The sequence below is a fragment of the Lepidochelys kempii genome, chromosome 6, assembly GCF_965140285.1.
Source record: "Lepidochelys kempii isolate rLepKem1 chromosome 6, rLepKem1.hap1, whole genome shotgun sequence".
Taxonomy (NCBI): domain Eukaryota; kingdom Metazoa; phylum Chordata; order Testudines; family Cheloniidae; genus Lepidochelys; species Lepidochelys kempii.
The window spans coordinates 13,337,189-13,361,057 of NC_136385.1; the positions used below are offsets into that span (position 1 = coordinate 13,337,189).

The following is a 23,869-nucleotide window of genomic DNA, read 5'->3' on the forward strand; positions in this document are numbered from 1 at the left end:
TCAGTGCTGCAAGCTTCCAAGCAGTGCCATCTCCAGGAGTACAAGTTTCTTCACAGTAACATGCACCCGAATGCTGTGACCATGTGAGCTTACTCCCAGAAAAGCACCTGTGAGCAGCAGGGGGCACTTGGGCCTTTCAGGTGTATTGGACCCGATTTGGTACAAAAGGGCACTGTACAAACAGGCAGCATTGGCCTGTTGCCCCTGCTGGTGGTTCTCAGCACTGAGCCATTGCCAGTACAGCCCTCCCATTGTGCCAGGGAATCCTGATGCAGGCTTTTCAGACTACGGTTTGCAGCCTAGCCCAACACCCCCTCTGGAGCCTCTTCCTCCCACCCACAGGTAGTGAGATCAGAGCAAGGCCAGTCCCACAGGGTAGGAACCCTTCAACAGCTCTTCTTAAACTGGACTGCAGCCACCGCTACAGAGCCACGACACAGAGCTCACCTGCAGCTGGAGGCAGCTCCCTGGACCTAGGACTGGCCTGCTGAGATAAGCAATGGCTCAGTGAACATCCACCCCACCCCAGGAGACAGCAAGCTGGGAGGGGAAGGTTCATTTTTAGACTGGTTTATTACCGACACTGGCAAGGGAAGAGATGATTAATAGGACAAAATACTCCATGCTTTCAGGAGCCACAGCTGCTGAGCCACCACAACTTCCTCTCCCCTTCATGGCAGGGATGAAGAGGCCCTTGCTATGATTCAGGAGGGGCAGTGCCCCAGGCAGCTGCAGGCACAGAACAGGGGAGGCCCTCTAGGGCCATCCAGTCAGTTCCCCCCTCCAGCTCGCACAGAGTTCAGGTGCTGCACTCAGCCTGGCACCACCTGCCCTCCTTGCCCCATGAGCTGACTTTTGGCACTTGAAGGGTTAAACCAAGTCCAGTGGAAAGGGAAAGGGAAAGGGAACTAGTAGTGGCCTGGCCCTTCAGTGGGCAAGGGGCAGAAGTCAGGCACTGGCTAAGAGTCCTCCAGAGCAGCAGAGTTCAGTTCCCACCAGCTTCTGGCTGGGATGAGAGAGTCACATGCTCAGGCTGCTCTGCTCCCCACCCCCAGAGCAGCACATATGCTCCAGCTCCTCTCCCCACACTGTTAGGCACAGGCCAGATTCCCCCAGCCACTGGGTTAGCCAACAGGGGAAGCCTACAGCCCTCCCAAGCGAGGCGTGGGGGAGAACAGGTCCAGTGGGGACCTGACCTACACCCAACACATGCACTATACAGCTGGGAGGAGTCCCATGCACCTCCTTACCCCCAAACAGAAAAGGGGGGAGGAGAGAATATCTTCCAGCAAGAAGTGGTTGGGCCCATCCACAATACACCCCCCCATCCCAAGCTGGTTCAGCCCAAGTCAACACTCCCCACCCAGCCCCCCTTGGTTCCATTCAATCTGGAGAGGCTGCACCCTCAAACCCAGATGCTCTAGAGCCCTAGGGGAATTCTATCCCCAGCCCCTGCTGGACCAATCACGGCCCACTCCTTGCAGCCAATCAGCAGCCTGCAGCCAGTTCTTGAGGTGATGGCAAAGAGGATCAGGAATAAATAAGATGCTGCAGAGACATGAGCAGTCCAGCATGGCCCACTGAGGAGCCAGGGCACAGCTGAGCCCCAGAGGGAGGGTGGTGACTTCCTCATGCAGCTCCCGTCGTCATCATGGTGCCATCTTCAAGACGGGTTGTGCTGGGCACCATGGCACAGCAGCCAGGAGAGGATGAGGGGGGGCAACTACAGGGAGCGAGGCAGATCTATTTGTCCTTCTTGCTCTCGCCGTTGGGGAGCTCCGTGCTGGCCGCCAGGGGATCCTGCTGCTCCAGTGGCTCCTTCTGCCCCTCATCTCGCTGCTTCGACAGCTTCTTGGCCTTCTGGTACAGCTCGTTCAGGCTGAACTCCCGGATCACGTTCTCCTGCGGCATAGAAACAGACCTCAGTGCCTGCCCTGCCACCGCCTCAACCTGCTGCAGACAACAGCCTCTTTTCAGGAACAACAGAGGAGGAAGGGGGCAGCACCATAGGTCTGGCCAGCCGCTGGCAGCTTGGGGTAAGGGGATCCCTCAATGCCCTGCAGGCTGGGTGCAGATTGCCCAGAGTCATGTCGCAGTGGGGAGCAGGGAGCTCTGGGGGGGATGGGGAGGGGGGTATGTCCTGATGGTGTGTGGGAAGCTCCCCTGCTCACAAGAAATGAGTTAAGAGGAAAATTCTGCCCTGAAGCCAGTAACGCTGGCCCAGGGCAGGAGTTCAGCAGGGGAAGGGCCGAACAGAGAGGATGGCCCTATCCAGCCCATGGCTGGCACAACAGAGCCAATGCCCCAATGCTCAGGAAAGAGCCCACCGATTGAACAGGCAGAGCTGAAGCTAGACAGCTCCTGCAGCAGCCCAGGAAGGGTCGCGGATTAGACATGCCCCTTGCCCTACAGCATGCATCCCACCTCGGAGAAGGTCCAGGAGACGGCCCGGCCCTTCTTGTCAATCTGCGGCCGGCGCATCACCTCCTTCCCGCCCTGGAAGAGGATCAGGGTGGGCAGCTGCTTGGTGAGGGGTGAGGTACTCACTTTGTACCTGTGGGGATGGATGGACGGATAGAGTGACCCCTTGGAGCACCACGCAATCTCAACCCCCTCCCCACCCACTCCTCAGGCTCTGCATTGCTCTTTCCTTGCCCCTGAACACATCCACATCCCAGGCAACAACCTCCACCTCAATCCAAGCTAAAAGGACAGTCTCTGCGGTTGCACGTAGAAGTCAGCAACATCCAAAGGGCTTGGGATCAGCAAGGAGGGATGCAGACTCCCAGAGCTCATTAATTTCATGACCTCTCTGAAGCAGGGCTGAGCAGGGAGTAGACTACCCAGGGCTACTCCATCCAGGGAAGGATGTCTGGTTCCCAACACAGCCATATCCCTCCAGGGAAAATCCCAACAGAGAAGAGACCCCTGGTGTGAAGGAGTGACCCTCAGCATCCTCATGGCTGGGCTGTTGCTGAGTCGGTTGGTGTGGGGGAGTGGAACTAGCCCACTTTTGCCCACATTGTGGAGGCATGAAACTGATCTAGTTACTCATGGCAGCCTGGACCCGCTCACCTGGTGCTGACATCGGGGTAGCGGCCCACGTCCACCTTGCCGAAGTTGAGCCCCATGCAGTTGTACCTGGGTTGGGAGGGGAGAAGCAGTTAGTGCAGGGAGATCCCAATGCATGGGAGGGGAGCGTGGGGGCAAGAGCACATGGCTGGGCTGAATCCTCTACCACAAACCCCAGCGGGGTCAGCTCCATTCCCTGCCCCCGGGGCAGTCTCAGTCAAGAGGGTGGCAGGGGTTCCCCCTCCCCCACTCACCGAATTACCAACCGGGCGCCACTCACTTGAGAGAGAGGTCGGCGTAGATGGGCGCGAACGACTGGCACTCGTTGGACCAGTTGGCAAAGAACTCCACAATCCAGGTCACCCGCTTGTCCTGCTCCAGCTCCTCCTGCGGCACAGGCAGGAGGGTCAGCTGGAGCAACCACACCCCACCTGGACACTGCCCCCACCTGCTACAACTGGTACCACGAGGGCCACAGCCCCACACCACCAGCCCAGTGCCCCCTCTCTGGGGTCACAGCGTGGGCTGCAGAGATCAGCAACTGCAGGCTCAAGCTGGTCCCCAAGCCACAGCAGCCCACGTGCGAATGGTGGCCTGGGGGCTATGGGGCCGCCGATACTCACGTGGATGGTTTTATCGCTGAAGTATTTGATATACTCCGGGCCCAGGTACAGAGGCGGCTTACAGGTCATCAGGAACACTGAAAGTACACACACACATCACAGCATGAGTCACTTCACCCTGTACGAACCCCCACACCAACAGCTCATCAACCTCATCACTCATCAACTTTACTCATTTACTCATCAACCGTATAATCGGGCTTAAAACAGACTCACCCCCCAGCACACACACACAGGTGAGGAGTTGGGACTGCTGTGACTGGCTGCACTTTGTGGGCTTGGACACAGATTTCAGGAGAGGAGGCAGGGAGCCCAGGCAGGCACAGAAATCAAACCTTTGGTTTCCAGGACTAGGTTGCTTGTTCTGTGGCCTTACAGGAAGGTCAGATAAAGCATCTCATGCTGGGTTTCTGCCCTAGTGGACGGGGGGAAGCTGTAGATGTGATATACCTGAATTTTAATCAGGCTTTCGACAGTCATGTGATGTTCTCCTAAGCAAACTAGGGAAATGTGGTTGAGATTAAATTATTATAAGGTGGGCGGCCAGCTGGTGGAAAGTGTATACTTAAAGAACAGTCATCAGTGGTTTGCTGTCAAACCGAGAGAGTGTACCTAGTGGGGTCCCGCAGGGGTCAGTCCCGGGTACAGTAGTACACAATACTTTCACTAATGCCTTGGAAATGGAGTGGAGAGTATGTTTATAAAATCTGCAGTCAACGCCAAGCTGGGAGGGGCTGCAAGCATGTCAGAGGACAGGATTAGAATTCAGAATGACCTTGGCAAATTGGAGAATTGGTCTGAATTCAACAAGGTGAAATTCAATAAAGTACTACACACAGGAAGGAAAAAATAAGATGCAAAACTACACAGTGGGGAATAACTGGCTAGGAGGTAGTACTGCTGAAAAGGATCTAGGGGTTAGAGTGCATCGCAAATGGAACATGAGCCAACAATTAGTGATGCAGTGCAAAAAAGGCTAATCTCATTCTGAGATGTATTAATAGGGTATTCGATACAAGACACTGCAGGCAATTGTCCTGCTCTGCTTGGCACTGGTGAGGCCTCAGTTGGAGTCCTGTGTCCAGTTCTGGATGCCACATTTTCAGAATAAGGACAAACTGGAGAGAGTCCAGAGGAGAGCAACAAAACGGATAAAAGCTTTAGAAAACCTGACCTGTGGCAGGTTTCAAAAACTGGGCATGTTTAGTGTTGAGAAAAGAGGACTAGAGGAGATGGGGGACCTAACAGCAGTCTTCAAATACATTAAGGACTGTTATATGGGGATCAGTTGTTCTTCACGTCCACTGAAGGTAGGACAAGACGCAATGGTCTTAATCTGCGGCAAGGGAGATTTAGATTAGCTGGCACAAAAAAACTAACTCTAAGGGTAGGTAAGCTCTGCAATAGGCTTCCAGGGGAGGTTGTGGAATTGCCATCACTGGTGTTTAAGAACAGATTGGGCAAACACTTGTCAAGGATGGTCTAGGTTTACATGGTCCTGCCTCAGCACTGGGACTGGATTTGACGACTTCTCAAGGTCCTTTACAGGCCTACATTTCTATAATACAACCTAGTTTTCCTATAGTGCTTTGCATCAGTGGATCTCAAAGCACTTTAAAATGGAGTTCAGTAGCAGTCTCTCCATTCTGCAGATGGGGAAACCAAGGAAGTGACTTGTTCAAGGCCTTGCATCAGGCAAGCCACCAAGTAGGGGAGCTGGGAACAGAACTGAGGTCTGCTCCAGTGCTCTATCCACTAGGCAACACTGCCTCCTTACAGTGTGAGCTCTCCAAATGTGGGGTGGTTAAGCCAGCCAGGGGATGCATGTGTTAGCAGGCAGGGAAAAAGGGGATGGCACTGAAGGACTAGAAGCTAGGGAGCAGTGGAAATGCACAAGGCTGCCAGTGGCTCCAATACTCATGATTGAGGCAAAGCTTAACATAGAATATCAGGGTTGGAAGGGACCTCAGGAGGTCATCTAGTCCAACCCCCTGCTCAAAGCAGGACCAATCCCCAACTAAATCATCCCAGCCAGGGCTTTGTCAAGCCAGACCTTAAAAACTTTTAAGGAAGGAGATTTCACCACCTCCCTAGGTAACGCATTCCAGTGTTTCACGACCCTCCTAGTGAAAAAAGTTTTTCCTAATATCCAACCTAAACCTCCCCCACTGCAACTCCTTGTTCTGTCATCTGCTACCACTGAAAACAGTCTAGATCCATCCTCTGTGGAACCCCCTTTCAGGTAGTTGAAAGCAGCTATCAAATCCCTCCTCATTCTTCTCTTCCGCAGACTAAACAATCCCAGTTCCCTCAGCCTCTCCTCATAAGTCATGTGTTCCAGTTCCCTCATCATTTTTGTTGCCCTCCACTGGACTCTCTCCAATTTTTCTTGTAGTGTGGGGCCCAAAACTGGACAAAGTACTCCAGATGAGGCCTCACCAATGTCGAACAGAGGGGAACGATCACGTCCCTCAATCTGCTGGCAATGCCCCTACTTATACAGCCCAAAATCCCATTGGCCTTCTTGGCAACAAGGGCAAACTGTTGATTCATATCCAGCTTCTCGTCCACTGTAACCCCTAGGTCCTTTTCTGCAGAACTGCTGCCGAGCCATTCGGTCCCTAGTAGCTGTGCATGGGATTCTTCCGTCCTAAGTGCAGGACTCTGCACTCGTCCTTGTTGAACCTCATCAGATTTCTTTTGGCCCAATCCTCTAATTTGTCTAGGGCCCTCCGTATCCTATCCCTACCCTCCAGCTTATCTACCTCTCCTCCCAGTTTAGTGTCATCTGCAAACTTGCTGAGGGTGCAATCCACACCATCCTCCAGATCATTTATGAAGATATTGAACAAAACCGGCCCCAGGACCGACCCCTGGGGCATTCCACTTGATACCGGCTGCCAACTAGACATGGAGCCATTGATCACTACCCGTTGAGCCCGACAATCTAGCCAACTTTCTATCCACCTTATAGTCCATTCATCCAATCCATACGTCTTTAACTTGCTGGCAGGAATACTGTGGGAGACCGTGTCAAAAGCTTTGCTCAAGTCAAGGAACAACACATCCACTGCTTTCCCTTCATCCACAGAGCCAGTTATCTCGTCATAGAAGGCAATTAGATTAGTCAGGCATGACTTGCCCTTGGTGAATCCATGCTGACTGTTCCTGATCACTTTCCTCTCCTCTAAGTGCTTCAGAATGGATTCCTTGAGGACCTGCTCCATGATTTTTCTAGGGACTGAGGTGAGGCTGACTGGCCTGTAGTTCCCAGGATCCTCCTCCTTCCGTTTTTTTAAAGATGGGCACTACATTAGCCTTTTTCCAGGCTCACACAGTGGCAGACACAAGCTAAGCAGGGAGGGTGGCTGAGATGCAAGGGGGAGGTGGCTATTCTACTGGGTAATGGTGGAACGTGTGGTACGTTGAGGTAGGAAGCAATGTGTTTGCGTGGATGCACGGCTGTCTGAGTGCACGTCACACACAGCATGGGAAAGAGCTGGGCCTACCGAGAACACACAGAGAGCTCAAAATACTGAAAAGGGCAGTGACTTGTCCAGGGTCACAGTGGGCAGGGGCAGAGCTCCCAGCCTAGCTCTGAACCCACTGAGCCAGCCTGTCTCCCAATCACCATCCATCTCTAAAAGGTCCCATGTCACAGCAGAGAAAGGGACTAGGGGGCTGGTTCTCACCCAGAAGAATGCTGGAGGGAAAGGGAGCTAATCGTAGTGAAGGTTGAAGCAAATCTCCATTAGAAAGTGGGTATTGTTCACCCCCATCCCCCACAGAGGACCTGGACATTCCATCTCCCCTGGGGGTATTACCAGGGATTTCTCCGAGCTGTTCCGGAGTCAGGAGGCCAGACGGAAAGAGGCTGAATGCACTCACAGAAAGGGATGGTGCATTTCAGAACAGAGGACTCAGCCAAGGGATGACAGCTTTGTTTCACTCTAAGGCGCACAGGGACACCAACTGTATAATGTGCGCGAGTACATTAACGTGCCCAGGACATTGTGCTAGGTGCTGTACAATCACAGAACCAGACAATACCTGTTCCACAGGGCTTGCGATCTAAGAAAAGACCTGGGTAGAGGCAAGGAGCAAGGAGACAGAACCCGCCAGCATGGTCGGCAGTGGTCTCTGCCCACCAGCCACTTAGTCCACAGCAAGTTTTGTGTGAGTTTCAGAGCAAAGGAGAGGCCTGAGAGGGATCCGGAAGAAGAGGAGGGAGCTTTGTGAATGTCGATGGCGGGCTCCTCCCAAGTGGGAGGGGCAGCAGAGGAGAAAGCACGAAGGAGACTGTTTGAAAATGGAACAGCTAAGTGATGAAGGTTGGGACCTCGGCCGACTGGGGGTGGGGTGGGGGACACCATGATCGCCTGTGAGAAGATAGCTGGGTGGGGACAGGTGGTAAAGGACCCTGAAAGGGAAGACCAGGTGCGTGTGTCTGGGGAAAGGGGAGCCAAGACAACATGCAAGGAGAGGGGTGAAGCAGCCAGAGTGACAAGCCAGGAATATGGTCTTAGCAACAGCAGCGATCTGCACAGCCCCTATTGCAGAGGTGGGACCCCAGCCTTGGCAGTTACTCCCCTCTGGGACAGGGGAGCATGAACAGCTTCCACCCAAACAGTGCAGCAAGAGGGAGCCCGAGACCTTTCCCTTACCAGCCTAAAAGGGTGCTGCATTTAAAAAGCCAACTGATAGCGGAGAGCCAGTACATTCAGAGTCAAGGCTACACTTAACCCCCACCCCTGAAATACATAAGGGGGCTCAGAGCCCGTACCCCTTATCGGAGAGGAGGCTGTTTGGCTCGGACTGCTCAGCACCATAGGGCGTGTGGGATCAAAGATGTGGATGCAGAAGCTGGGTAGACACAATGGTGTTTCAGTAACAATTCTCTCTCCCATCATGTCTGGCTAGTCTAGTTAGATAGTCCCTGCCCTGAGGAGCTGCTTGTCACTCTGCATGGGCACCCTGGAGCACCGACTTGGCTCGGTGCACGGAGAGGGTACTGTACAGACTTGATTCTGTTCAGAGCCAGTGTGTGTCCCCGAGGTGGCATCTCACCTATGCACAGCGTCAGGTAGAGCAGCCCCATCCGCACATCCAGCCGGAAGAAGAGGATCGCGTTGGCCACTTTACTGAACATGAAGATGTTCCCCAGGTGCTGATCCACAGTGACTGGAGGAGAGATGGGAGTGAAGGTCAGCCCCAGACAAATGCCCCAGCCTAGGGAGATGCTGAGGTGCATGTGGAATGTCCAACACAGACTGTCCCACTCCTGCCCCCTGGATTGACACCAACATACATTGGCCCCATAACCTCATCACACTGGCTTTGGGGCAGAGCTGCCCTAGAATCTCCACAATCCTGCCACGTGATCTCCTCAGCCAGACCCCATCCAGACCTTCCCCACATGCTTCCCAAGCCAGAGTCCTTCCTGGGGTCTGACATGGAGACCAAGCCTGCCCAGCCCTCCATGGCAGCCTAAAAACAGTCCTTAGAATGCCTCCTTCTCATCTCTTGCTCACAGAATAGCTCCAGCGAGGAGTAGGGGGTTACTCACTGGATCTGCGGTTCTTCATCATCACAATGGCGCTGAGGAACATGAGGATCTCCACCTCCCGCTGAAAGAAAGGATGGAGTGAGCATGATGCTAACCCATTGTCTACACTGCCTCCCTCCCCCACCCCCCCAGTCCCCATTGCCTGCACTCTCCTCCCTTGCCCCCAACCCCACCCCACCCGAAAGGGGAATTGCCAGGTCCAGACTGGAACACTGGGAGTGGGTGTGCTGAAAACCTTGCATGAAGGACCTGAGCCCACCCATAGGAGTTGGCTAAGGTGGGGTGAGTCAGCCAGAAGCTGAGCCGGGGCATACCAACAGCATGGGGGGGGGTGCCGGTACCGGGGCTCGGGACTCACCCAGTCGAAGTCGCAGGGGTTCCCGTCCTCGCGCTGCGTGGGCAGCCCCTGGCAGAGCGGCGGTAGCTTGCGCACCAGCAGGAAGGCAGCCGAGAGCAGCGCCGAGAGCGGGTAATAGGGCCGCGCCAGCCAGCGGCAGAGCCCGGGCACCGCGTAGAACAGCGCCAGCAGCGGGGCCAGGACCGCCATCTTCACCTACGCTGACCGGCCCGGCGCGGCGGGGACGAGCACGCACGCACCCCCGCTTCCTATTGGGCAATCATGAAGAGGGCGGGGACTGCTGGGAGACCTCCTTCTTCAATGGTCGCTGCCACTGCCACTCATTATGAATGACGTCTGACCGGAGGTAAGGCTCGCAACGAGGACTGGCTCGCTCGAGCGAGGGAGCAATCAGATGCCGAGCGTTGGAAACACGTGATTTCCAGACCTGGTGATCATCATAGAGCGCAAGGGAGAAAACCAGTCACGTCAGGGCCGAGTCAAAGTGCCTTCTTATCCAATCAGAGACACACAGGGACGTTATCCTATTGGGCGGAGTAAAAAAGGAAATTAACCAATCAAAGACACGTAGACGATGGCCCACCCTCCAATGAGAACGAGGCGGACGGCCCCGTCCCCGAGGCCCCAGGCCAATGGGAGAAGAACGCGCGGGGCGTGCTGGGATGATGGAGAATTTCTCGGCTCTCTTCGGAGGGGCTGAGCCGCCGCCTCCCGCCGCGGCTACCGCGCTGGGCTTCGGGCCGGGGAAGCCGGGGGGTGCCGGCGCCGGGCCACCCCCCGCAGTCGCCCCGCCCCAGACCGCGGAGGATGCCGCCCGGAAGGCCGCGGCTGCCAGCGGCCCCTTCTACCTGATGCGGGAGCTACCAGGTACCTGGCCAATGGAGCTCCTGGGGGCGGCCGCGAAGGGGCTGGCCAATCGCATTGCTTAGACGCGTCTGATTGGCCTCTCTCGCCACCTATCGATGGCTGGGGCTGCTTTCTCCAGCCCAATAGGCAGAGCAGACGGGCCAGTGGAGGCGGGATTTGGGGGGCCTGTGTGGATTGTCAGCCCCTTCTGCCAGTGGGGAATGCAGAAGCCTGCGGGGCGGGACACAAGTGGGTCGGAAGGCGTGGATTGGCAGCTCTGAGAGCCAATGAGGATGGAATAAGAGGTTTGTGAAGGGTTGGGAGATGGAGACTTGTAGCCAATAGGGAGGATAAAGTTTGGGGGGGGGGGGGGGAGGACGGGTAGTGCGGACCCAGTTGGGAGCAGGCTCCTCCAGCATTAGCCATATCCCAGAAGCCTCTGCCCCCCGGGCCAGTGTTGGTGGCGGGCCGGGGGCCGAGCGGGGCGTGCTGCAGTCTCACCGGCACAGACCCAAGGCCCTGGCTGCTCATTCAGGCTCCCCCGGGGCTGGTCCATGGTCTGTGGCATGCAGCCCAGGTGCCGTTTTGTGGGGTTAAATCCCGTCTCCGCTCCGCCGATGCCGGCCGGACACGCGAGTCTCCGTCGCCCAGGCCCCGGGCTGGCCGTAGCGGAGGGGATCTCCACTCGGTGTTGAGCAGTCCGGGCTCAGCTGTGCTCTGCTATAGCCAGTGCTCCACAGACCTTAACGAAGCCTCACAGCCTTGCTGGGCTAGGCAAGTGCCAGCCCCAGCTTGCAGCTGAAGAGAGCTGGAGTGAATTTGCTCAAGGCCAGAGGGGAAGTCAGTGGCAGAGCTGGAAAGGGAAGCCAGGAGTCCTGGCTCCCAGTCCTGTGTGCAGACTGCTCCATCACGCTGCCTTCAGCAAGGCTGGGTGTCAGTGTAAAGCGCTGCTCTCCTGATTCCTTCCCAGGCAACATGGAACTGACGGGCAGCACCAACCTGATCACACACTACAACCTGGAACACTCTTATAACAAATTCTGCGGCAAGAAGGTGAAGGAGAAGCTGAGCAACTTCCTGCCCGACCTGCCAGGGATGATCGACTTGCCGGGCTCGCATGACAACAGCAGCCTGCGCTCCCTTATTGAGAAGCCACCCATCTGCAGCAGCTCCTTCAACCCCATCACTGGCACCATGTTGACTGGCTTCCGCCTGCATGCTGGGCCGGTGAGCTTCTCCCTGAGCTGCTGGGAGTGAGAGGGCAGCTTTGGGGTGGGGGTCAGGGAAGGGGGGCTCTGAGGTTTGAGTTGGGGGAGATGAGGCAGAGAGGTCTGCTGAGAAAACAAAACACCCTTGCTGGTTAATAGGTGATATGTAGTGGGAAGGGAGGTGGTGATTGGAGAAACTCCACCACCCCCACCTACCCTAACCTTTGTCTCTTCCAGTTGCCAGAACAATGTCGCTTGATGCATATCCAGCCACCCAAGAAGAAAAATAAACACAAGCACAAGCAGAGCCGCACCCAGGATCCTGTTCCCCCAGGTAAAGGCTGCACTCCACAAATCCAGCAATCCCCTCTCCCAGACATAGAGCAGCACCCCCCAAATCTTCACCAGGCCCCAGTAACATCATAGCTAGGGCAACCATCTCCCATCTCAGGACTCACTTGAATGCAGATCTGTGGCTCTCTTTGCAGAAACCCCCTCAGACTCCGACCACAAGAAGAAGAAAAAGAAAAAGGAGGAGGATCCAGAGAGGAAGAGGAAGAAGAAAGAGAAGAAGAAAAAGAAGGTATGTGGCAACAAGGGGGAAGAACTCCTGGTTCACTTTCCCATCAGCCTGGCTATGCTCACCTTACTGGGTAGGGATGGGACTTTGAATGCCTCTTTGTTACCCCCTGCTCTGGAGCCTCTGTTCTAACGTAACGGCCCTGGAGAGATGAAGTTCGGATGCCGCTGGTGATCCATGTGGTCCCACCTCAAGCGGGCAGAAAAATAGGCTTTTGCCCTCTGAAAAAGTGTGAAAGAGAGAGAGACCACCTCAGAGGTGGGTGGGCACTGTGTGTGGGTGTGACCCCGCCCTGGGGAGAGTGGGGCAGGGGGTTGGATGTTGGGGTGGGGACTGTGTGGGTGTGACCCCTCGGTGGAGGGGCGGGGGGTGGGTTTTTGGAAACTCAAGACTCTAAGATTTTTGATTAAGAAATGCTGCTGTGGTGTCTCCTGGGAACTGTAGTTCAGGTGCCTCATGCTGCCTCTTCTATCGGGCAGGCTCCTTGGTTAGTCTGCAGCTCCCATGAGGCACCACTTTCCCCACCCGTGAGCGTCCCTGGCCATGGGGCACCATGGGAGATTTAGTCTGGCGCGGGAGCCTGGCCCCAAGAAAGGAATGGAGACATGGAGCACCTGCACTACAGCTCCCATGAGGCACCCAAGCTGCATTTGCAGATGGGAATATTGAGGGTGTTTTGGTTTTCAATAGGAAACTGAAATTTCCTGTGGAAATCGCATGCTGTTGGGGGGCAAGTGGGTACACCTAGAAATCCCATTTTGGGGTCTGGAAAACACTGAGGCCAAAAATTCTGAGTCTTCATTCCCCCTTGGCTCTGATTGGTCCCTGGCCTGAGGACTCCTGTCCTGACTCATAACCCCCATAGCCCCACTGTGAATCCTCATAGGGGTTGGTCTGTCTGTCTAACTTAGAATCGGCACAGCCCAGAGCACCCAGGCGTGGGCAGCTCCCAAGCCAGCAGCAGCAGCAGCCTCCGGTGAGGCACCGACTCTGACCATGGCACTGGGATCATTCCAGGGAGACGCCCATCATCGACGTGCTGGGGAGAGCGGCGCTGGAGGCAACATTAGGAACTACCCCAGAGCAGCTCGCAGGGGGGAACTGGGTTGCCCCACCAGGGGCCCCCGTGTGTACAGATATCCCAGGGCATCAGCCTGGTGGGAGCACAGACTCAGCTGGAGAGGGGGCACTGGCTGCTGCCTTTAAGGCTTGCTCATCCCTTTTATACCAAATAATCCTCTCAATAGCAGAGGCTCTTTTTTTATTCACGTTTTAATTAAATCTCTGCTTGGAGGAGACGCCGGTGGTTCTGTTTGAAAGTGCCCTGCTCACTGCCTGTGCCTGGGTAGGCCTTTGCTCCCCGCCCCTGGGCCAGGGCAGCAGGGCAGAGTGGGTGCTGGTCCAGCCACCAGCAGAGTGAGCCTTGAGGACACAGATTCCAGCAGGGACTGGGCTGCGGGAAGCAGACAACAGGCTGGATGGGCAGAGCTCAGCCTCCTGGCTGTGTGGAGCAGAGCGGGAGGAAGGGGCTGAGTCTATTTCCTAAGGGGGCAGGTGTCTGGCTCACAATTCTCCAGGGCATTAATTAGGCCCAATCCTGACAGGGGAATGGGGAGCAGACTCCTGGGTTCAGCCAGGCAGCTCTGCTGCAGGGCTCTGTCTCGATCATGGCTGCCAGGAGCTAACTGCTCAAGCCTCATGGGGGTGAGGGACAGCCTGTTGTTTTTCTGCTGCCCAGGCCAGCTGGGATCGCTGGCCTAACAGGCGCCACTACCCTCACTAAATAAATCACACGGTGCTGCAGTGCCCAGGGCAGAAGGATGCTGTTCCTGCTCTGCTGCTAAAGGTAGTGAATGCCCAGCTGCCCAAGTCGGTTTGAGTCCATGTGCTTCCCGTAGGAACCCTCCCGCCCAAGCCAGGCTCTGAGCTGCCTCCCTTCCTGTTAAGGGGGTAATGTGGCTGGTGCCTTAACCAGTGGTTCTACTTCCCTTCCTCCTCCTGGGGGGACCTGCTTCATAATGGAGGCCTGGCAGCTCTAGGCTGCTCCCCAGGGCTTGACTCCCAGCAGTTCTCAGCGGGCCATGTGTTTTACATCACTGGGAGGTGGAATCCCCTGCACAAGCCCGAAGCAGAACAAGCTCACAGCACCCTCTGCATGGAGCATCTTGCATGGACCAGGGGTCAGGAGGAGCTCTCCTAGGGTGGGGATCCCCTGTCCCAGCAGGTTTTGGCCCCTTCTCTCTGGACCGGGCTTCGTGGCTGCTCCTCAAAGCTGCCTGTGCCCCTCTTCCGTGCCAGCTGCAGGGCAGGGGGAGGTGTCACAACTGCTGCTCGTGGGTTTTTCCCCCAGGAGGGAGAATGTGCCTTCTGCCCTGTAGGTGTGAGCCAAGCACAGTCCATCTCCATGGAGCAGCAGCAGCTGCTGCCTTCCTGCAGGAACCAGGTGCCTTGCCCTGCATGGGCATTCAAGCAGGAGGAGCTTCACACCTTCCTAGTGGTCCTCTCCTGCAGTGGTGGCTCCACCCACCCTGTCCCTGCACAGCCTGCAGGGTTAAGCTGGATGCCTGCTGGGGTGGTGATGACAGACTGGGGCCAGCTGTGAGCCACTCCCACCAGGAGGCAACAGGGGTCAGGTGCTGCAACCTCAGAAGGCAGCAGTGGCCAGAAATCTACCCCAGCTCAGCCCCTCCCCAACAGCTGTGGGGGGGCCTTTCCCTCTTCCCCCTTCATCCACTCCCTTGAATCAGATGCTGTCTGTGTTCACCAGGCCCCCTGCAAAATACCACTATGCAGCCTGGATCCAATTCCTTCACGCAGACCCAAGCCTCCCTGCTCCAGGGCCTGGCTGAACTGACTGCTGCTGTCTTGGAGGAGACTCAGGCCTTTGCCATCCTGCCCTACTGCAGGATCTAGGAGATGGCAAATGACTTCCCCTGGCAGGAGAGGGTAGCTGGGGAATTTTGCCCCAGCAGCAGGGCCTAGGTAACTGCATAGATGTGAGAGGCCCAAAGAGGCCACAAGCTCCGGTTACTGTGCAGGAAGCAGAGGGATGGGCAGTGCCCTGGAGCACTGTAACAACCCTTCCCCCATGAGACCTGTAAGGCCAATGCAGCCCTGGCCTTCTGCCCCCAAGTATTAAAGTGTGCTTGCTTTGGCCATGTTATCATTGTGTCTCAGTTTCCCAAGTCACACAGGCCAGCTGTGGAATAGGCCAGCATAGAATCCAGGAGCCCTGACTCCTACTCCCTGGCTGTAGCTACCATCCCATAGGGGCACCCTTGCCTTGCCCCAGCCCCATTCCAGCAGGGAGCAGAGCTGCTCAGGTGATTCCAGCCTCCTACCACAAGGTGGAAGTAGATTGGGGGTGGGGCACAGCTGGGTTCCTCTCCTGCTTTTACAGGGGAAGAGGGGGTACAGCCTGGGGCCCAGGTGCAAAGGGGCCAGTTGCTGCCCCCTGCTGTGTCTGCCCCTGCCCAATCCCCTCCAGTGGGGCATCCCTTCTATCCTGCTGAGGCTAGACATGGTCTCTGCCTATTCCTGCTCCCTTCCCCAGCACCCACTGAAGTACCCCATTTCCTTCCCTACGTTGCAGCCCCCTTCTTTTCTCTCCCCCTACAGCCCTAGTTCCAGGAAGCTGTTCCCACCTGTTACTGCATCTCCATGGCTGAAATATCCACAGGCACAGGCGAGCTATGCTGTGGTTACAGACAGACCAATAAACAGACCTAGCTGGCCCCCACCCACCAGGACAGTCAGGGCAGGGTTAATGAGCTGGTTGGAGCACTGGCCAATCTTGAAGCTCTCCCTGTAGCAGCCATGACATCCTTCTGTCTCACGCACTGGATTGGGGCCCTCTTGCTATAGATGCTCTGCCTGACCCTCACTGGATCCTGGCTACCCCCCTCACCCCTCCGGCATGGCAGCAGCTTTGGGGAGAACTGGCTCTGGAGCCAGCTTGCACCATTCCCCTGCAGTCCCCCCAGATAGAGTTGACTGCCTTTCCCTTCCCTGGGAGGCCCCTCTAGCACTTAACCTGTCTCTGCTTCTTAGGGCTGGCTTACCCACCTGTCATTCCAGTTCTGCCAAGGGGGAGGGGTGCAGTTTCATAGCAACCATCCCCCCGACCCATTTCTGACCCAGCTTCAGCCACCCGGCATGCACACAGATTGGGGGGGGGAGATGCAGGTGGAGCCCAGTTCGGCCACATCCCACTCTGCCTGTAGACCTGGACTAGGGTTGTCTCCCCTTCTGCCAAGGGGTATTGGGAGGGTTAATTGAAGGGGTGACCTTAGGTGCAGTAACCAGGTTTCCTTTGCTCTGGCAGTAATGCCCACCCCAGTAATTATTGTGTTGTGTTTCTCTTGTGCTTAGCTTGGCCATGGCTGCTTTGCTGTCCCTCACTCGTTGCCAGTTTCACTCTCAGATTCCCGACAGCACATGGTGGGCATAGTTAGGTTGCAACAATTGCTGGGAAAGGCTTGTTTGCTTTAGTGAATCACAGAGAGGTTTCCTTTACTGGGTTCCGCGCACACATTTGGGGGCAGATTTGACCCTGACACACAGGTTTCCAGACTGCCTGGAAGTTCTAACACCCTTGTAACGTGACAGCCAAAAATCCTAACACCCTCCCTCTCCACACACTAAGGAGCAGGTCGGAAAGCACAAGGGTGGTTCTAGTCAGTTCCTACTGCAAACAGTGAATGAATGAGGACGTTGTTCTCTGGCATCAAGCCTGCCAGCTTTTCACAGCAGAAATGAGGGTGTGAGCCATAGGGATCAAAAGGGAGGCACAGATCTGAGCCTAGAACACTTATATGTTTACTGCAAACAGGCACTCCTACCGCAGAGCAGCAATTCATAGGGAATAAAGTCACTGTTCTGGAGAGGGTGAACAAAGGGTGTGTGAAGTGTTTTCTGCTTGTCTTATCTTCCACTTGCATCTCAATCCCTTACTCCCTTTTGGGATCTTGCTTCAACCTCATTCTCAGAGCTGCTGCTCCTTTCTGAACAGTGGCCAGCAAAGTGCAGTGGTTTCTCCCAGCCAGTTTGAGCCTGTGCCTTGATTTCAGATGCCACCCGCACACAGGTGAGTCCACTCATAGTATGGAAAGATCCTCCCCTATGGGCCTCTACAAGCACTGGCCCTGCTAAAAGGTTTAGCATAGACAGCACCACATCACAAGTGAGGGGCCCTTTGCTATTAATTTGTGGAGAAGGACCTCACAGAGATGGGAACAACACTGCAGGACAATCCACAGAGGCGAAGTGGTCACTACTGCAGGGAGGAATGTTGCAGGAGGCCAGCATAGCGGTATCTCCATGGAGTCCAGTGTAGGGGAGGAAGGTCCCTATGAGCCAAGGAGATTGACACTGAAGAAAACTTACCCCATTAGACATTTGAGTTGTGAAGTATCAAGAAGCACAGGCTGAGCTTTTGGCCACTTTGCATGGGCTGCATCCATATCCCCATCACACTGGGCTCTTCAATAAGCACCTTACAACTCCAATGACAAGTAGCTGGACAATCAGGGCTGGCTGGCTACAGTATGGAAAGTTGAAATAGTAGCCAGACATCACAGTGGGGGTTTTACAGTTGACTTCACTAAGGGCAGCCCTGTTAGCCCTCACAGCCAAAGGGCAACTCAATCACATGGGAGGGATGCATTACAGCTGCTTCACGCCAGGTCACAAGCTTTATTCCCCACCTTTGACCATTTCTGAGCAGCCAAGAGGTTTTGATGCACATTGACTCTAAACCAAGCCCCAGCTCCAAGCCTGAGAACAAGACTGGCTGTTGCTAAACATCCTAGATAGGAATAGTGCACAAGCAGAGCATTGGAAATTGGTTCATAGACTAAGAAGAAAACTCTGTGCTCCTCCAGGAATCTCTGCTAGGACTGCGCTAGCAACATGAGTCCAGTCACAGTACAGCCAGGACTGATGGCCTCATACCACGTAACTTATGTGAGGACCAGTCCCCCACAGATAGTGAGCCAGGGTCAGAATGCACAGAAGAGTCCACCTGCTGGAATGGGCCCTGGCCGTCTCTAACGTGAGTGCATTCAGCATTGTCCTGATCCATGTGGAGACATGAAGACCCTGGAATCCGTCTCTCTCCAAAGGTTTGTCAAGGCCCTACCATAGGAGATATACATGATAGTCCTTTCCCAGAGGATAAGAAAGACCTCCATCAGCAGACGGTTGCAGAAAGAGCAGCTATGTTCAGAGGCATGGCAGCCAGAGTCCTCTTGGGGTGATCCACAAAAAGTGATTTGCTTGACCTAGATGCCACACCTGGGGGGGGGGTATCACCACTGGGCTGGGCTTGGCTGGGATCATGTTCTTCCTTCTCCCTCAGGTTGACACTTAGGACCTATTGGGTGAGCCAGGTTCCACTGCCCCACCTCCATAGCTACTCAACACAGAAGAGAACCTATCCCTCACTGGTTGTCTACGTGAAACTGTGACCCGACTGAATCAGAGTTATCTTCTAGAACACCTATGCCCAAAGCACAGACAGGAGCCACCTCTGCTCCAGGATGTTTGGATTCCTGCAGAGATCCTGCACCCCAAGAGTAGGCTCCTAATTCCCAGGGCAGGTGCATCTGTGGTCACTACAGTTTGGACTGGTGGAATTTAGGCAGTAATTCTGTATCTCAAGTGCTCCCAAGTCAGTGCATGTCCAAGGGACTGTTAGAGGTATGGGAAGCTGTGTGGTCTGGAGCCCTTGAGGATGGCCTCTTGTACAGATATGCCATAGCTCCCATAAAAAGTTACAACCATGGGCTGCAACCTTCCTGGGGTAGTCTCTGCTGCTGATTCTGCTATGCCTACAACACCCCAGAGTGTTAGAGGCTTTTGAAACTGACCCTTGGCGAGCAGCTATGTATTCCAGCTGTCCCACAGGGATGAGGCTTTGGGTAATAGAAGGGGAATTCTCATGACTCAGCAGCCCACTGGTAGAACAGAATTTTTAAATCCTTCCAAAGTGCTGTTAGTCTGATGGAGAAACCACCTTTCCATGCAGACAGCTACTACCTAGCTCTCTCTAGGTGTTTAGGTGGCTTTTATTATTGCCGTATCTGAGGGCCTCACAAACAATGACCCCTGTGGAGGCAGGGGAGTGTTATTCCTCTTTTACCAATAGGGACCTGAAGCCCAGAGACAGTAAGGTCCAAGCAACTTGTCCAACGGCATAGGAAGTCTATGAGCGTTGGAATTGAACCCAGCTCTCCTAAGGCTCATTCCAGCCCACGTCCTCCTTACACAAATCTGTACACTAACACTGTTTGAAACACTAGTTCGGAAAATGTGTTTGTCCTAAAAAAGTCCAGATTTGCTTGGAATGCACAGGAGACGGTTTCTGCAAAGTCTGAGGTTTATTCAAACAGGTTGTTACAAAAATTACCCTGATTTCAGACTTTTGCTGTAACATTTCTGTGTCCCGCTGTAGCTCAAAAGTGACTTCACCACTCTTCAAACTGACCATCTTGTCACTATACTTTGAAACTTGTGACCCAGCTGTATTTGAAGGAAATAAATTAACGCTATTCATTTTTGTTGGGGAGACTCTTGGACCCAATTTTACTCCCACTAATTTCAATGTCATTTTTTGGTCACTAATTTCAGTGGAAGTAGAATCATTCATTGTATGAGAGATCATCAGCTGACTGAAGTTTAGAAAGAAAGTAAGGGTCCCACTATAGCCAACGGCTAGCAGATCTTCCTCTCGCTCAACAGGACAGGACAGCATTTGCGATGCTGCAGCACCAGAGTTCTAGGCAGAGTTCTCTACAGAGGGAGGTGGTTTCTTATGGAAAGATGACTGGTAAGGTGCCATGGATGCCAGTCCATTTATAAAGCTGATCTTGTAATTCCAAACACAAATAGCCTCATGCTTTCAAAGTTTTAGTACCAAGTCTGACAACTAGCAAATGCCCTGCATACTTGATCAGTTAATTGGTTTTCAGAGAAGACAACTCCAAAATGGCTCCCTCTTCATTTGAGATTTTAGCAGTACTGCATGTTCACATCCCTCTTTCAGACCAACTGTCACATTACACCACACAATTTGAAACAGAGGTGGACTGATGCTGGCTTATGAAAGAGGCAAGTTTTCAAGGGCAGAATAGTCAAGAGTTTAAGAAACTGCCACCTATTTGAAAACTCAGACACAATTCTGTCAATGAAAGCAGGGAGAAAACCAGGTGAGAGAATATTCTTAGCAGCCTCCAACCCAGGCTGAGATACTGGCCTCCTACATTCCCTGTTGGCCGAAGGGGAATGTGCACGAGTCCACTTTCTAGATGGGGTAAACAAAATATAAATGACTTAAAAGATCACTGAGGAGGTTTGTGGTAGAGCCCTGATCTTTGCTGTTAGACCCAAGACTTATCCACTCAACCCTAGAAACTCTCACAATATTATCTTATGCAGTGTTGTCGTAGCTGTGTTGGACCCAGGATATCAGAGACATGTTGGATGTAGTAACCTCTTGGATTGGACCAGCTTCTGCTGGTGAGAAAGAGCTTTCAAGCTTACACACAGCTGAAGAAGAGCTCTGTGGACCTCAAACGCTTGTCTCACCCACAGAAGTTGGGCTAATAAAAGACAGCACCGCATCCACAATCTTGTCTTCTTTATATTGCAGGAGGCTCCAACCAAGATCAGGGCCCCAAAGTACTGGGAATGCTAATCCTTTGATCTACTAATGAAAAAATGAAGGTTACTTGGAACTGGAGCTCTTTTCGATGACTCTGCATATCCACAGTTACGGATACTGACCTGCCTGGTGGTGCTTTATGGTAGAACCTTCTCCAAGCCACGTGCACCACCTCCTACTCCTCTCCTCAATGTCTCTGAACATTCCAAGGGCGCCTCAGTTCCTTTCACCGCCAACCCAGAAGACCAGGATAGGTCTCTGAGAAAGAGGGGAAGGTGCACGGATATGACAGGCAGCTCAGGAACTTGTGCTAACTCATAACATCGCACAATTCATTGCTCACCCCATCTGGAAACAGACTGAGCAGACAAGCTATGACCCATATGAATCTTAGCATAAGAAACAGTCTGGATGACATCCTTAAACTCTTAGTTCTACCTAAGTAGTAAACAAGAGTGGTCTTACAACCTAACAGGTTGTCTTACAACGCAGGCTCCACTTTACTAGCATGAAGGTTGGGAAAGAAAACTGGCAAATTAGTTATCTGACTGATGTGAAATTCAAACACTACTTTTAATAAAAAAACTAGGATCAGGTCTAAGAACCACTTTGTCTCTGTGAAGACTAACTAGTAAATGGCAGGTCAGCCACCAGAGCATGTAGTTCATTCAATCTTCTGGCTGATGTAATAGTGATTAAGCCCTCCTTTAACCATTAAATAAAATAATGAACACTCTAATTTGGGTTCAAAGGGGTGACCTTATATAGATAATACCAAATTAAGGACCCAAGATGGGACAAGATTCCCTTGAAGCAGGACATATGTTGGACATCCCCTTCATAAACCTTTTGACGGAATCATGTACAAACAACAATCTACCCTCAATCAAATCACCGTAAGCTGAAATAGCAGCCAAGTGAACTCTTAAAAGAAGGATTAGACAATCCTTCAGACTTGACACACATTAAATACTCCAGAACACGGGGTACAGAAGCTGGAGAATCAGATTTTCTCTCCATCCAAGCAACAAATCTAGTCAGTTACATTGGTAACATAGTCTTGTCAATAAAAATGAGCAGTACATTCTGTACCAAGGAAGAACATGACTGCTCACAACTTAGGCAAAGTCCGATGGCCCACGCAGTTAGATGAAGAGACTGTGGGTCTGGATGGAGCATCCTGCCTCGTTGCTGTGACAAAATATCCAAAGACAGTGGAAGACACACATACCATCCGTCTGACAGCTGACGCAGATGTACTACTGCTGTCTTGGCCAAGCTGGAGCAATCCAAATCATGCTTGCCCTGTCCTGCCAAATCTCCTTCCCCTTTTTCTGAATGCCGGGGACAAAGCCCCCTTTCGCCAGTGTAGAAGGAAGGCATCTGAAAGGGACTGACGGTTCCTCCCAGCTATTGAACAGAAGATGGGGCATTTTTCAATCACAAAACAGGTGTGCCTTGAATTGACCCCAGTAGGAAAAGATATCTTGAATTACTCAGTCCTTCAGGGACCACTCTAAGGTTACTTGGAACTGGAGCTCTTGAAATTTGAGAACTGTCCCTGCTGAGATGATCTGCTAGCAGGTTGCTTTCCCATGCTAAATACAGGACCACCAGATAGATCTCATGCAGAATACACCAATCAGCACATAACTGGAACAAGCAAACTCCCCCTGGTTTGTTCAGATAATACACAGCAGTTGTATTGTCTGTCAATACCTGCACCATGCTCCATTATATATGAGGAATGATCTGAGTACCAGACGGATGGCTCTTAATTCTAACACACTAATGTGTATGGTCTTTTCTTGGAAAGCCCCTGATTGTAAATTGAGACACATGGGCTCTCCATTCCATGTTGGATGCATCCCATGTTATCACTGATGGGGAAGGGGGATGAATAGCACACCTGGAAGAACATTTGTTTGTCCACCACCTCAGTGAATCCAGAATGTCCTGAGGCATGATGACAAACACATGAAGACTCTCTCAACGGGATGTATAAACTCATAACATCCAATAATATATTGACCACATTCTGATATGAGCAAAAAGGGTATACAAACTCAGGGACTTGAGGGTCGCTCTGGATTCTTTGAGCCCATGGAGCTTAGCATCAGTCTGCTCTGAAAAGAGCAAAGCTCCCTCGCAGGGGAGCCTTGAAGGATTTGCTGGACCTCATGCTGGAGACTACTACTGTGGTGGCTATGGACCTGGCCATTGAATCCGCCGCATCCACGGCAGCGTGCAATGAAGCCCTGGCTATCGACTTCCCTTCTTCCATCACTGACAACTCCTGCCTGGACTCTTGGGGAAGCGACTCCTTGAGCTTCAACATGGAGTGCAGCCCGCCGGTAAACTTTTTTACTGAAAAGCTCCAGCTTCTTGGGAGTCCTTTGCCTGAGTCACCACCCCCTGCAGACCTTGCTCTCCCTTTCGTTGGCTGCAGACACCACTAAGTATCCGGGAAGAAGGAGGGGATGAGTATAGAGGAATTCATAAACCTGGGCAGGCACATGAGAACATAAGAACAGCCACATTGGGTCAGACCAAAGGTCCATCCAGCCCAGTATCCTGTCTGCCGACAGCAGCCAAAGGTACCCCAGAGCGAATGAACAGAACAGGTAAAATCATCAAGTGATCCACCACAGTCAACCTATGGAACTCCTTGCCAGAGGACGTTGTGAAGACCAGGACTATAACAGGCTTCAAAGAAGAAGTAGATAAATTCATGGAGGATAGGTCCATCAATGGCTATTAGCCAGGATGGGCAGAGATGGTGTCCCTAGCTTCTGTTTGCCAGAAGCTGGGAATGGACGATGGGCTTCTGGCAAACAGAGGCTAGGGACACCATCTCTGCCCATCCTGGCTAATAGCCATTGATGGATCTATCCTCCATGAATTTATCTAGTTCTTTTTTGAATCCTGTTATAGTCTTGGCCTTCACAACATCC

The 23,869-nt window shown here is 53.2% G+C and overlaps 2 protein-coding genes across 3 annotated transcripts; one reads left to right on the top strand and one right to left on the bottom strand.

The window, feature by feature from the left end:
* Nucleotides 1–554: 554 nt before the first annotated feature.
* On the bottom strand, nucleotides 555–10,415 carry TMX2 (thioredoxin related transmembrane protein 2). Its single transcript, XM_073346753.2, has 8 exons — nucleotides 9,620–10,415; nucleotides 9,262–9,322; nucleotides 8,763–8,876; nucleotides 3,696–3,772; nucleotides 3,353–3,459; nucleotides 3,076–3,141; nucleotides 2,425–2,554; nucleotides 555–1,902 (listed from the first exon to the last, which is right to left on the bottom strand). Exons 1-8 carry the CDS (start codon nucleotides 9,806–9,808, stop codon nucleotides 1,744–1,746), a joined length of 903 nt encoding a protein of 300 aa, XP_073202854.1. The 5' UTR covers nucleotides 9,809–10,415; the 3' UTR covers nucleotides 555–1,743.
* MED19 (mediator complex subunit 19) lies at nucleotides 10,234–23,374 on the top strand. 2 transcript variants are annotated; one of them, XM_073346755.1, is made up of 5 exons: nucleotides 10,234–10,486; nucleotides 11,436–11,692; nucleotides 11,911–12,007; nucleotides 12,162–12,256; nucleotides 20,904–23,374. In XM_073346755.1, the coding sequence occupies exons 1-5, from the start codon at nucleotides 10,252–10,254 to the stop codon at nucleotides 20,946–20,948; spliced, it is 729 nt and encodes a 242-aa protein (XP_073202856.1). In that variant the 5' UTR covers nucleotides 10,234–10,251; the 3' UTR covers nucleotides 20,949–23,374. The 2 variants fall into 2 exon arrangements, with proteins under 2 accessions (XP_073202856.1, XP_073202855.1); XM_073346754.1 differs by lacking the exon at nucleotides 20,904–23,374 and adding an exon at nucleotides 13,165–13,551.
* Nucleotides 23,375–23,869: the final 495 nt, after the last annotated feature.

Excerpts from the sequence above, each read along its gene's own strand:
- TMX2 (XM_073346753.2), bottom strand. The coding sequence starts at position 9,808 with ATGGCGGTCCTGGCCCCGCTGCTGGCGCTGTTCTACGCGGTGCCCGGG. Across the intron at positions 3,460-3,695 it reads TCAGCGATAAAACCATCCAC|GAGGAGCTGGAGCAGGACAA; the intron begins GTGAGTATCGGC and ends CCTGTGCCGCAG. Across the intron at positions 3,142-3,352 it reads TACGCCGACCTCTCTCTCAA|GTACAACTGCATGGGGCTCA; the intron begins GTGAGTGGCGCC and ends CTCCCAACCCAG.
- MED19 (XM_073346754.1), top strand. The coding sequence starts at position 10,252 with ATGGGAGAAGAACGCGCGGGGCGTGCTGGGATGATGGAGAATTTCTCG. Across the intron at positions 10,487-11,435 it reads CCTGATGCGGGAGCTACCAG|GCAACATGGAACTGACGGGC; the intron begins GTACCTGGCCAA and ends ATTCCTTCCCAG. Across the intron at positions 12,257-13,164 it reads AAGAGAAGAAGAAAAAGAAG|AATCGGCACAGCCCAGAGCA; the intron begins GTATGTGGCAAC and ends TGTCTAACTTAG.